At 41.0% G+C, this 13816-nt stretch overlaps 1 protein-coding gene across 3 annotated transcripts in view; it reads right to left on the bottom strand.

The window, feature by feature from the left end:
- The window catches only part of emid1 (EMI domain containing 1), a 204634-nt gene extending 190818 nt beyond the window's left edge, over positions 1-13816 (bottom strand). For all 3 annotated transcript variants that reach the window (XM_061986344.1, XM_061986345.1, XM_061986346.1), the window contains exon 1: positions 13371-13816. In XM_061986344.1, the coding sequence (XP_061842328.1) occupies positions 13371-13522 (152 nt within the window). In that variant the 5' untranslated portion in view covers positions 13523-13816. The remainder of the gene's footprint in view (positions 1-13370) is intronic.

Consider the following 13816-nt stretch of genomic DNA (forward strand, 5'->3'; position numbering starts at 1 on the left):
ATATTCACAAAATAGGCACAGAACTCTAAATAATGTCATTGCCGACACTTATCTGTCCTACTATTTACTGTTTTACCATGTGTCCTGTGAAAAAAAGGTAATTAAAACATTAAAGCTGGTGGAGGCATAAGAAGTTTGCATAATACGCCTGATAAAAAAACTGAAGGTAATTAGGGCCCGAGCAGCAATGGCCCTATTGGAATTGTTGCGTTTCGATTATATTTGGAGACACTTAACATGCACAAAAACTCACCAATAGTTGCAAGCGCGCCTGGACGGGCAATTTTTGTTTTAGATATTTAAGGTCCAAACCTCAAAATTTACTCTTTTACGCTAAGTTGAAAACATTTAATTTTCCCCTACCAAAAAAAATCGCTGAAGATGTCAATCATGACAAGACAAACTTAATAGTCTCCAGAACCCATATTTAAAAACAAACAGAAAGTCAGCCATCTTGATTTCTGCCAAAAACAGAGGTTGTATTTTAACCGTTCAATGGTCGTTCAATCGTTTACTTTATTAGTCCCCGAGGGGAAATTCTGATTTTCAGCACAATCCCATTCAAGAGCAGACATACATTACAGGGAGACAGAACAAGAACGCTGACGGGTCAGCCAACTTATGGCGCCCTTTCGAAAGGTGGGAAAAAGGTAAACGCTGTACTTCCGAATAGGTAGATATCTTTAACGTCCTCGACTGGAAGGCTCGCCAGGCACGCGGCACTCCTACTCATACTTGCCAACCCTCCCGATTTTCCCGGGAGACTCCCGAATTTCAGTGCCCCTCCTTAAAATCTCCCGAGGCAACTATTCTCCCGAATTTCTCTAGATTTCTACCCGGACAACTATATGGGAGGCGTGCCTTAAAGGCACTGCCTTTAGCGTCCTCTCTCACCTGAAAATGAGACTATTATATATGTCTCTGTTATCCATAGGTTTATCTATAACCCATAAAGTAGGCAGGCACGGAGCTATTTCTCAACGTGTGTTTATTCCAGCCGGCACGTTAATACACTGACACACAACATCCGGATTCCCATCATGCATTGCTTCAAAACTACGGCAAGTAGTAATGTCCAAAAACATAACAGAGACGAAGCAGAAGAACAAAGAAGTGACATGGCTACGACGAGTAAGAAGAAGTACGCTTGCAAGTTCCAAAATGATTGGAAAAAATCATTTCGGTTCATCCAGGACAGCTCGAAGGGGAAGGGGTATGCTGCCTGCTAATTTTGTAGATCAGACTTCTCCATTGAACACGGTGGCCGAACGGATATACTCATTCATGAAAGGATTATTTATGTATATATATTTATACATATATAAAAAATACTTGAAAACATATAACCCCCATCTCCCGAATTCGGAGGTCTCAATTTTGGCAAGTATGCTCCTACTCCTCCCAAGAGTCCGTCGTGTGTCCAGCAATAACCGCTCAGTCAAGACGGGCAGGTTCCCCCAAACCCAACATCTTGTTAATATCGTTGAGAGGCCAGTTAATTAGTTCCAATGTTTGGATTTGGAGAGCAGTGCAAAAAGAGGCAACAAGAAAGTTAAGACAAGACAAGACAAAGAAGCAAGCAGGAGAGATAAGGGAGAGGGAAGGGGAGGGTCCGCCCTTGATGAGTGCCAGTGAGAAAGACCTTCTCGGGACATCCTAACAAACTCCTCCTAGGGACTTTGACCCAATGAACCGTGGGTGAAATGACAGATATCAGACAGACGGCCGTTGATAAATTGCAAAGGAATTTTGCCTATGCCATAAGATTCTGTACCAGGTGGAGGAGTTTATGTATCTTGGGGTCTTGTTCACGAGTGAGGGAAAGATGGAGAAGGAAATCAGCCGGAGAATCAGAGCAGTATTGCAGTCTCTCTGCCGCACTGTTGTGACGAACTGAGAGCTGAGCCAGAAGGCAAAGCTCTCGGCCTACCGAGCTATCTACATTCCTACTCTCATCTATGGTCATGAAGTGTGGGTCATGACCGAAAGAATAAGAACGCGGATACAAGCGGCCAGAATGAATTTCCTCAGAAAGATGGCTGGCATCTCCCTTAGAGATAGGGTGAGACGTTCAGTCACCCGAGAGAGACTCAAAGTAGAGCCGCTGCTCTTTCGCTTGGAAAGGAGCCAGCTTAGGTGGTTTGGGAATCTCGTGCGGATGCCTCACGAGCGTCTCCCTAGGGAGGTCCTCGTTGCACGTCCCACTGGGAGGAGACCTGGGGCAGGCCAAGGACCAGATGGGGGGGATTACATCTCCTCTCTGGCCTGGGAACGCTTCGGGGTCCCCCAGGAGGAAGTTGCTAATGTTGCTCTGGAGAGGAAAGTCTGGGGGTTTCTGCTGGAGCTGTTGTCCCCGCGACCCGATTCCGGATAAGCGGTTGAAGATGGATGGATGGATAAGATGTGGGCGTGGCATGGCGCCAAATTTAGATCTGATGGTTCGCTTTTAACATTTGTAACTCGGCGCCACAAAATCAGATGATGATGATGACACTTTGAAGTTGGAGATGGGACAGCACCTATTCGTACCCATTTGTGGTTGGGTGAAACCTGGCGGAAAAAAATTATCCTCGCCATCAAGCATCAAACTGTCATTACTTGACAATAAACAATCTCTTCTCCTTCCAAACTGATATGAGGCTTCAATGTTGGAAACTGATCATGACTAGACATCGATATCGACACCAATCCCCCGCAATCTTCCTGAATTGATGGGCATTGGGAAGGACGAGCGTTCCTTCCGGCTCGCATGAACCCCGAGTTGCTTGACGCTTTAATTTCTCTAGATTTTTGTCTGAGGGGAAAATACTCGTGAGAGACAAAGCGCAGATGTGGCAGCCTGGAAGAGTTTTGTCATGAGGGTCACATGAGGGAACAGGAACATGGTGGCAGAGGGAAAGACAATTATGGGACTAACTTAATCCCACAACACAGCAAAGCGGCATAAAAGACAAATGTGCTGAGGACAGAAATATTGCAAAGCCATTAATAAAGCAAGAGGGTCTGCAGCAGCTTCGAAAGCCAATTGGCCCACATGAAATGAGCAATAGATGGTAAGGCACACAAGGGGGACACAAAGGGAGCTTTAAAAGACTATTATATGATAAGGACCACAAGGAATGGCATCTCTTTATGCTACAAGTTCAAAAGCAAGTGCATGAGTGCACACACCGTGCACACAACGTAGAAGGTCAAAGGTCACACACAAGTGTCTCTTCACAGCAGTAGACCAAAAAAAAAAACCCCTCATTTGTCTTTGTCTGTTTGGGTCTGTCAGGTGTGGACACCTGCTGGCCTTGAGCGTGTCGCGGCTGCGTGCATCTTTAAGTGCCGGCAAGTGAAGAGATGGATGCACTGAGAGTGTTGTCAAGCGCATCATATCGTATGTTGGTTAGAAAAGAGTTTTTCAACCACTAGTGTGCCGTGAGATACAGTCTGGTGTCCGTGGGAGAATATGTAATTTTACCTATTTGGGTTAAAAATATTTTTGCAAACCAATAATAATAATCTGCAAATGTGTCGGTGCTGTCTAGAGCTCGGCAGAGTAACCATGTTATACTCTTCCATATCAGCAGGTAGCGAATTGCTTCGTAGATGTCGGGAACATGGTTTGTCGTGATCACAATATGCAGACGACAGTGTGCAGTTAAAAAGGTATCTAATGCTTAAACCAAAAATAAACAAAAGGCGAGTGCTGCTAAGAAAAAGCATTGAAGCATAGGGAAGGCTATGCAAAACGAAACTAAAACTGAACTGGTTGCAAAGTAAACAAAAACAGAATGCTGTACAAGAGCAAAGACTGTGTGGAGCAGATGGCGTCCACAAAGTACATCTGAACATGACATGACAATCAACAATGTCCCCACAAAGAAGGATAACGACAACTTAAATAGTCTTGATTGCTAAAACAAAGCAGGTGCGGGGAATAGCGCTCAAAGGAAGACATGAAACTGCTACAGGAAAATACCAACTAAACAGGAAAAAACACCAAAATAGGAGTGCAAGATAATAACTAAAACACTACACACAGGAAAACATAAGTCACGGCGTGATGTGAGAGGTCGTGACAGTACACCTACTTTGAGACAAGAGCTACAGTATAGTGATGCATGGTTGGTTATGGTTTGAATTCATTTCCAACAACTGCGAGAATGACTTTTTACTGTCAATATCGACTGCTGAGTTTCATTTTTTAATGTTTTCTGCTGGTGGTGTGCCTCCGCATTTTTTCAATAAAAAAAATTGTGCCTCGGCTCAAAAAAGGTTGAAAAAACACTGGGTTAGAGGTTACAAAAACACTTACTGGGCAGAATATTAGGCACACCTGCTTCAGGTACATTCAAAATCTGTATCAAAACTATTTCCTTTAAAGACCTACTGAAACCCACTACTACCGACCACGCAGTCTGATAGTTTATATATCAATGATGAAATCTTAACATTGCAACACATGCCAATACGGCCGGGTTAGCATACTAAAGTGCAATTTAAAATTTCGTGCGAAATATCCTGCTGAAAACGTCTCGGTATGATGACGTCAGCGCGTGACGTCACGGATTGTAGAGGGGCGTGGTTAAGAGGGGAGGAGTATATTTACAGCTAGAATTCACCAAGTCAAGTATTTCATATATATATATATATATATATATATGTAAATGATAAATGGGTTATACTTGTGTAGCGCTTTTCTACCTTCAAGGTACTCAAAGCGCTTTGACAGTATTTCCACATTCACACACTGATGGCGGGAGCTGCCATGCAAGGCGCTAACCAGCAGCCATCAGGAGCAAGGGGTGAAGTGTCTTGCCCAAGGACACAACGGACGTGACTAGGATGGTATATATATATATATATATATATATATATATAAGAAATACTTGACTTTCAGTGAATTCTAGCTATATATATATATATATATATATATATATATTTATTTTATTATATATGTATATATGTATATATAAATAAAAGAAATACTTGAATTTCAGTGTTCATTTATTTACACATATACACACACATAACACTCATCTACTCATTGTTGAGTTAAGGGTTGAATTGTCCATCCTTGTTCTATTCTCTGTCACTATTTTTCTAACCATGCTGAACACCCTCTCTGATGATGCATTGATGTGTGGCACGCACAAAAGTGCTTTCATCAAATGCATTAGAGACTGGAATCTTCCATCTCTCCCTAGCATGGCCCAAAACCGGTCAATCTTTGCTTCCTGAGGAAGATCTTTAGTGCCAAGCACTTGGTAGTCCACTACTTCTTCCCGGAGGCTATCCAGGTCCAATCGCAGCTGCGGCTTGGAACTTACAAGCTGTTATGAGAGTAGCGTATGTGTGTGTGTGTGGCCCTTTAATAGGTGAGCATGTGAGGTGAGTGACGTCAGTGAGTGTGTGGGCGAGAGAAGAGAGGGAGCGGTAGCGTCAGTGCGGGCGGGGACTCGTTTGTTTTGTGTTGGATTGGCTGTGTGCAAGCAATCAATAAAGCAAGATTTGCAACTAATCGCCGGACTCAGGCAGGAAAGGTGCAACAAAGCGTATTTCTTCATCTTACTCGTTGTCGGCGTCGCCATGGCTGTATCTTCCTCGTTCTTCTGCTTCGTCTCCTTGTTGTGTGCGCAGTTGTGCACTCTCTAAAAGCCGTATATGTTATTGATGTTATAAATGGCAGTATTGTCCTGTTTAAGAGTGTCACAACATTGCTGTTTTTGGCAGACGAACTGCTTTACGATAGACAAAAGTGACTGCTGCTGTTGTGTGTTGTTACCGCACTGGGAGGACGTTAATGAAACTGCCTAACAATAAACCCACATAAGAAACCAAGAACTCGCCCTCGATCATTCTACAGTTATAATGTGATTGGGCAGGGACACTGTTTATATCGTGGGAAAGCGGACTCAGGTCCGCATGGAGCTGGAGGGGGCGTGGCCTTATTTTCGGGAGAAAATTTGTCCCGGGAGGTTTTCGGGAGAGGCGCTGAATTTCGGGAGTCTCCCGGAAAACCCGGGAGGGTTGGCAAGTATGCATAGAATGGACCTGCTATCCCCGTTTCAATAAGAAAATCACATTTCAGTAGGCTTTTAAAACTACAAATGTTCAGTTGTAAAGAGCCATAAAGCTTAAAATGAATATTAAACCAACACAAAAACATACAATTAAGAAATTATTAAAAGATTTTATGGAATAATAAATGAATATCATACTAGAAATGCAAATGATGCATGTGTTCGGAAATGGATGATAGACTTAAACATTTTAGATGAAAGATACATGTCATGGAATGATATTTGGAGAAATGCCAAAAAGCCCTTTACAAGCATTAAAAATAAGCCGAGTCAATTTAAAATCTTGAATAGATTGTTTAAAATTGGTGCAGTAGATAGCAAGTTATGTAGGAAGTCAGGCAGCTGAGGGAACCCTTGTTCATTTATTGTGGGAATGTCAGAGAATAAAAGAGTTATGGTTGAAAACAACAAAAGAAGCAATCACATTCGTAAATATAAACATCCCAACTGACACTGCAAACGTGTATTCTTGGTGATCTGCAGCAATTTAGTAACGTGTCATCAAAGAGTAAAAATGCCCTTCTTTCAAAATGCATCATAACAAAAACGGTAATATTAAAAAAATGGATGGATGTTGATAGTCCAACTCATACTGACTGCCATCATATTGCATTCCACACATATCTCTTATGTGTGACTGCCATTTACTGGTCACACTTATCATTACATCATGTACCAAATAAAATAGCTTCGAGGTCGGTAAGCACAACCAAAATTATTCCGTACATTAGGCGCACCGGGTTATAAGGCGCACTGTCGAGTTTTGAGAAAATAAAAGGATTTTAAGTGTGCCTTATAACTAAATTAAATTGACATAAAAAGCTAATATTTATTGATATTTTATTTCAAAAGCAAAGGGAGCCAGGGCGGAGGCATGAAAGAGCCGCCAGTTGCAGACCCCTGAAGGCAAATTTGTCTGAGTCTGCTCTTAGAGCTGCTTGAGTGCTTGTTTCCTCGCTAAGTGTTAGAGCCGGCCAAGCCTGCAACTGTACGTTACGTTTCGTGCAACAGAGGTTTTGAAATATAATAATAATAATAATAATAATAATAATAATAACTGGGATTTATATAGCGCTTTTCTAAGTACCCAAAGTCGCTTTACATGTAGAACCCATCAAAATATATCACGGTTAGATTTTACGTGAATCGATACCCGGTATTCGTGACAAAATTCTGTTTGTGTCTCGAAAAGTACCAAATTCCCTATGTCAAAGTGTACCCAATGTTGTGGTCGGTGAGGATATGACCTTCAAGAAGACTAAAACTCCCATCAGCTAGCAAAATTATAACTCAAATGTAATTAACTGAAGTCCATTGAGTAGCAACTCCTAAGCCATTGTGCTTTAAGACACACAGAGCCTGTGGAATCCCAGTCATCTCTATTCCCATGCTGAAAGAGACGTGGTTAAGATGGATGAGGAATGAGGCGGCCCACCAGGCTCAGACTGCCTGTCAGACCATGACAAGTCATCAGGGGGAAGATAAAGAAAACGGACGAGGAACCAAATAAAGACGTGGCTCGCCCCCCAGTACATAGTTTTAAAGAAGGACAAGGGTGAATGAACGCTTTATCAGCTCTGCTCCAGAGTGACTTCGCCAGTCGAGAAAATTACTCAAGTAGTGTTAATCCCCTTTCATTTGAGTAATGCCTTTTTTTCCCCTCCCTCTGCTAATATGGGAATGTCTGAACTTTCTTTTTCTCTCACTTGGAGGCAATAAACTCACCAGGCCAAAACATAATCTAATAAGAGCCAATAGAATGTCATCCAGTTCCGTTATTTTGTTGCCGTGGTTGTAGTTTGCCGAGGTGCAAACAACTGTAAGTGTTTCTCATATTGTGCATGATTTACTAGATCCGCACAGACGGCAGGTGGATGGACTCGTGACCCCTTAAACCCACTGACCTCTGTGGACCCGGCACAGCAGCAGCAGCAGCTCTCATCCCAATGAGGATGTCTACCACTCACTGTAAACTTCTCACCTTCCTGGAGGAGAGGGGAAAAAAAGGCAAACCAGAGGCGATAGAATTCCAGCTGCTTATGTTTAGTAAACATGTCCACAAAGCTCAGAGGGAGCTGAAGGCTGGGAGCCATGAAAGCCACCTGCACATGCCCAGGAGAAGGGGTGGGCCTCATTGTCACCCGAGTTGTGGCCTCAGGGACCACACACATAAATGTTTTGCCTATGGTGGGTCCCCTCGGATAAGAGGATGCACACTGTCAGAGTGGTCTGGGGCAGGATTTCACGATCCATTTTTTTAAGGTTAAGTGTTTTCTACAGCAGTGATCCCCAACCACCAGGCCCCAATGTGGCCCCAATGTGGCCTCAACGTCACTTGCATGCGTGAACAAGGAAGTCGCTGCTATTATAAAATCAAATTTGCCACACCTTAAAATGTTTTTTATATATACATATATATATATATATATATACAAACCCCTTTTCCATATGAGTTGGGAAATTGTGTTAGATGTAAATATAAACGGAATACAATTATTTGCAAATCCTTTTCAACCCATATTCAATTGAATGCACTACAAAGACAAGATATTTGATGTTCAAACTCATAAACTTTATTTTTTTTTTGCAAATAATAATTAACTTAGAATTTCATGGCTGCAACACGTGCCAAAGTAGTTGGAAAAGGGCATGTTCACCACTGTGTTACATGGCCTTTCCTTTTAACAACACTCAGTAAACGTTTGGGAACTGAGGAGACACATTTTTTAAGCTTCTCAGGTGGAATTCTTTCCCATTCTTGCTTGATGTACAGCTTAAGTTGTTCAACAGTCCGGGGGTCTCCGTTGTGGTATTTTAGGCTTCATAATGCGCCACACATTTTCAATGGGAGACAGGTCTGGACTACAGGCAGGCTAGTCTAGTACCCGCACTCTTTTACTATGAAGCCACGTTGATGTAATACGTGGCTTGGCATTGTCTTGCTGAAATAAGCAGGGGCGTCCATGGTAACGTTGCTTGGATGGCAACATATGTTGCTCCAAAACCTGTATGTACCTTTCAGCATTAATGGCGCCTTCACAGATGTGTAAGTTACCCATGTCTTGGGCACTAATACACCCCCATACCATCACAGATACTGGCGTTTCAACTTTGCGCCTATAACAATCCGGATGGTTCTTTTCCTCTTTGGTCTGGAGGACACGACGTCCACAGTTTCCAAAAACAATTTGAAATGCGGACTTGTCAGACCACAGAACACCTTTCCACTTTGTATCAGTCCATCTTAGATGAGCTCAGGCCCAGCGATGCCGACGGCGTTTCTGGGTGTTGTTGATAAACGGTTTTCGCCTTGCATAGGAGAGTTTTAACTTGCACTTACAGATGTAGCGACCAACTGTAGTTACTGACAGTGGGTTTCTGAAGTGTTCCTCAGCCCATGTGGTGATATCCTTTACACACTGATGTCGCTTGTTGATGCAGTACAGCCTGAGAGATCGAAGGTCACGGGCTTAGCTGCTTACGTGCAGTGATTTCTCCAGATTCTCTGAACCCTTTGATGATATTACGGACCGTAGATGGTGAAATCCCTAAATTCCTTGCAATAGCTGGTTGAGAAAGGTTTTTTTTTAACTGTTCAACAATTTGCTCACGCATTTGTTGACAAAGTGGTGACCCTCGCCCCATCCTTGTTTGTGAATGACTGAGCATTTCATGGAATCTACTTTTATACCCAATCATGGCACCCACCTGTTCCCAATTTGCCTGTTCACCTGTGGGATGTTCCAACTAAGTGTTTGATGAGCGTTCCTCAACTTTATCAGTATTTATTGCCACCTTTCCCAACTTCTTTGTCACGTGTTGCTGGCATCAAATTATAAAGTTAATGATTATTTGCAAACAAAAAAAAGTTTATCAGTTTGAACATCAAATATGTTGTCTTTGTAGCATATTCAACTGAATATGGGTTGAAAATGATTTGCAAATCATTGTATTCCGTTTATATTTACATCTAACACAATTTCCCAACTCATATGGAAACGGGGTTTGTATATACACATACATATATATATTACCTCGCTTTCCACCTGAGTGCAGCTGGGATAGGTTCCAGTCACCCCCGCGACAGCAAGAGGAACAAGCGGTAGAAAATGGATGGATGGTTTTATATATATATATATATATATATATATATATATATATACCGTATATATATATTGTAATATATCTGAGAGGAGAGCCTATACGTCAATTCCGGTCCTTCAACAATCGCTATTTCTTTGTATATAATATACAATTATATATTTTTATATTATATATATAGCCTATTATTTGCAAACTATTGCTTAGTGAGGCACCAAAAATGTGTCCGCCAAAAACATGTTTTGTTTACCGAAACCGGATGTTGTGTTGACGTATCCACTTCTGCTGGCGGGCTGCGGATTTCCCCGTGCACACGAATGATGTACAGTAGCTCGCCCAAAGATGACATAAAAGTCGCATTAAGGTCGCATTTAGGACGCATTGCTAGTTGGACTGAGGTCACATTTAAAAAGATCAGATTCGGACTACCTCCTGATGTGGCCTGAATCTGATACCAAAAAAATCAGATTTGTGTTACTTGAGGGCAAAAAAAATCTCAGATTTGGTGTGCAGTGTAGGGAAAAGTCCGGCCTCGGTCCTTGGCTTTCTGGAAATGTGGCCCCCAAAACAATTTAGTTGACTATCCCTCCAGTAGTTCCCCGCCATTCGCAGGGTTTATCTTCTGAGACTACCCCCGAATAGTTAAGACGGCCATAAAAATCTCTATTTAAAAAAAAAAAATTGGGCGCGGTGGCCATCTTGCACCGACGTCACGTCTTTACGTGGTTGTTACATGAATGTACTTGGCAGTCCTTCCAAAATTTTGCGGGCTTTTCCTGTGATAGTTGCGGCCTAAAACCCAGCTTTTTCAGAAAGTTGTGGCAAAAGCTGCAATGTTTTGAGGCTTTTTTTTTTTTCAAAAAAGACTGGATTAGCTTGTGATTTTATGAATTTGTTATCAATGTTTTAAGCGTCCGTTCTAATGTTAACCTCAGAAAGCACAGGATTTCAACAAAAAATGGAAAACCTATATTGTATTGATGTTGTATTTGTTTTATACTGTATGTCATTAAAAGTAAACACTAGATGGCAGTAAAAGCACATAGTTAAAGCTCTTTGTCAAATTATTGTACTGTTTAAATTATTTATAATTTTCAAAAGAAACAGTACCAAAGGCTTCCTTATTGTCTGTTGTCACTCTGTTGTCCACAATTTGCAGACATTCTCTATGTATGTTTTTCCATTTTATAAACTTTTTAACGTATTTTTAACGTTAAACCATAAACATTTTTTTTTTGTTTTTTTGTTTTTACAAAAGTAGCATAACACATTAAAAAAAAATTACAAATATATAACAACTTTATATTTCCACTTTGCTAGTCGTTTTTTTAAATTATGCTTATTTTGTGTTTTTCCCATCATAAGAAATGTTTTTGTATTTGTTTTATAAAAAGAGCATACAAAATAAAAATATTACACATGTTTTTCTTACTAACAAATTGATAAATAATTTGCTTTGAAACCATTAGTCAAGTAAACAATCTAATATTGAGTGATTTTTGATAACAAAAAAAATTGAAATATCTTGTAATGTTCAGATAGCATTCAAGTGTAGAACAGTGATTTTTAAATTGTGTTACGTTTACCACTAGTGGTATGCAGGCTCCATCGAGTGGTACGTCATAGAATTCTTTCATTAAAGTACAGTGTTTTATTTTCCTAAATTCACACGCAATGTTACTGTTCAAACTGTGTATAATGTTACAGTGGCCAAAAGTAATACATATACTTGTTTAAATAAAACCTCTGCCTTGTTTTAATGAATACATAGGCCTACTACACTACTATACTTTAATGTTGGTCATAATGGTGATACTTGAAGAGCCAAGTGTTTTCTGAGGTGGTACTTGGTGAAAAAAGTTTGAGAACTACTGCTTTAGAAAATATAGGCAATTGCATCCAGTTCAGTTTTTCTGTCACATTACATTTAGCAAAAAAGATAAAAGTGCATTATTGACACACAATAATTGTTAGGCTGGATCTGTCGTTGGCATTAATGTATAATAATTTTAAACTATTAAAAATCAGGCATTTGATCCTAAAATGATATTAACAGGCAAAAAACCCTTGTTTAAAATGTAATCAAAATGTTTCCCTGGAATTCCTGTGCACGCACACACACACACACACACACACACACACACACACACACACACACACACACACACACACACACACACACACACACACACACACACACACACACACACACGCACACACGCACACACGCACACACACATCCTGAGAGCATAAATATTTGGATCATGGAGAAATGTCCTCACATCATAAAGTTTTAAACATTTTATGTGTGCAGAAGGCAAGCAAAGCGGATTTTCTCCTTCCCTTTAAAAAAAGAAAAGAAAAAAGGTCTAGATCAGTGTTTCTTAACCATAGGGTCTGGTCCCATTGAGGGGCCGCCAAAAAATATCTGTTTCTCAAGCTGTGGTCCGTATGGGCCGCAGCGGCACTCAGTGGTAATTCACTTTTCCACCAGTTGTGGCAGTAATGACAATATCAAACAAACAGAAGAAGTCATAGAGAAGTTTCTTAAGGGCAAAAATTATGACTAAAGTGGTGAAGCTGTATTTTAATTTGCACTTTAATTTTAACCCAGTTTATCTTAAAAAAAAAAAAGGAGTTAGAATGTATTAGTTTTTATGAGTGCCTTCTTTTGTAGTATATTTGATCAGTAATTATTTTTGTAATCAGCCTGACCTAAGCCTTAATAACAACCTTTGTGATTAACACATGCTTTTCATATCATTTGACAAAGCGTGTCCTGTTGAACTGTAAGTAGGTTAGATATAATTATTGATATTGATTAAAATCAAGAGTGATATTACTGATTCAGTGTTGATATTTGAGTGTGCCTCGGTCGGGCCCCTCTGTAGTGGAAAAGTTGGGCCACGAGATCAAAAAGGGTAATAACCCCTGGTCTAGACATTTTTTTTTTGTTTAGTGATAGATTTAGAATTTTAAATAGAAATGTATATAAGGATATTGAAGGATGGCAGCATGGTCAGGAAAGGGGAAGCCAAGTGTCAAGAACACAATAAGAGCCGTGAGATTGATGGAGGGCAAAGAAGCATCAACACAATGGGAGGTAATGTTGTAAAAAAAAACAGGACTTAAGTGCGCATAATTCACTGCACAGAAACAGAATAGTTCAACAAAATAAAAGTGAGCATAAATTCTTACTTTTTTTGGTAGACGGAGGTGTGTGAGGCAGTTTTGTAGAGTCCAGTCTTCCAGGTCCCGTCAGCGACAGCGCACAGGCAGAGGACCAGCCAGGTCCACAGCCAACTTCTCCTGCAAAGCGCCGACACGCTCTTCCGTGGGCAAGGTCCCATTCTGTCCTGCTCACAATCCAGCGATCCGGCTCGGTTCGTGGGGGCAGATGGCACAAAGAAAGAAAGAAAAAAAGGCAGTTAACCAAATAAAACGCGCATCCCATCCAGTGGGGGAAAAAAAGCGCGTATTGTCTGTTATTGCTCTTTATCCTGCGGAATCTTTACGAAAAGACGAGTGAATCAGCACAAGTGGGCATGTTGCGTGCGTAACTGTCGTGCGCACATGGAGCGGGCATGGAAGCACTTTTATAGCGCTCCACTGCTCTTTTAAAAGCACAGCCTACTTGCTGCTGT

This window comes from Nerophis lumbriciformis, linkage group LG12, assembly GCF_033978685.3.
Source record: "Nerophis lumbriciformis linkage group LG12, RoL_Nlum_v2.1, whole genome shotgun sequence".
In the NCBI taxonomy this organism is placed as follows: domain Eukaryota; kingdom Metazoa; phylum Chordata; class Actinopteri; order Syngnathiformes; family Syngnathidae; genus Nerophis; species Nerophis lumbriciformis.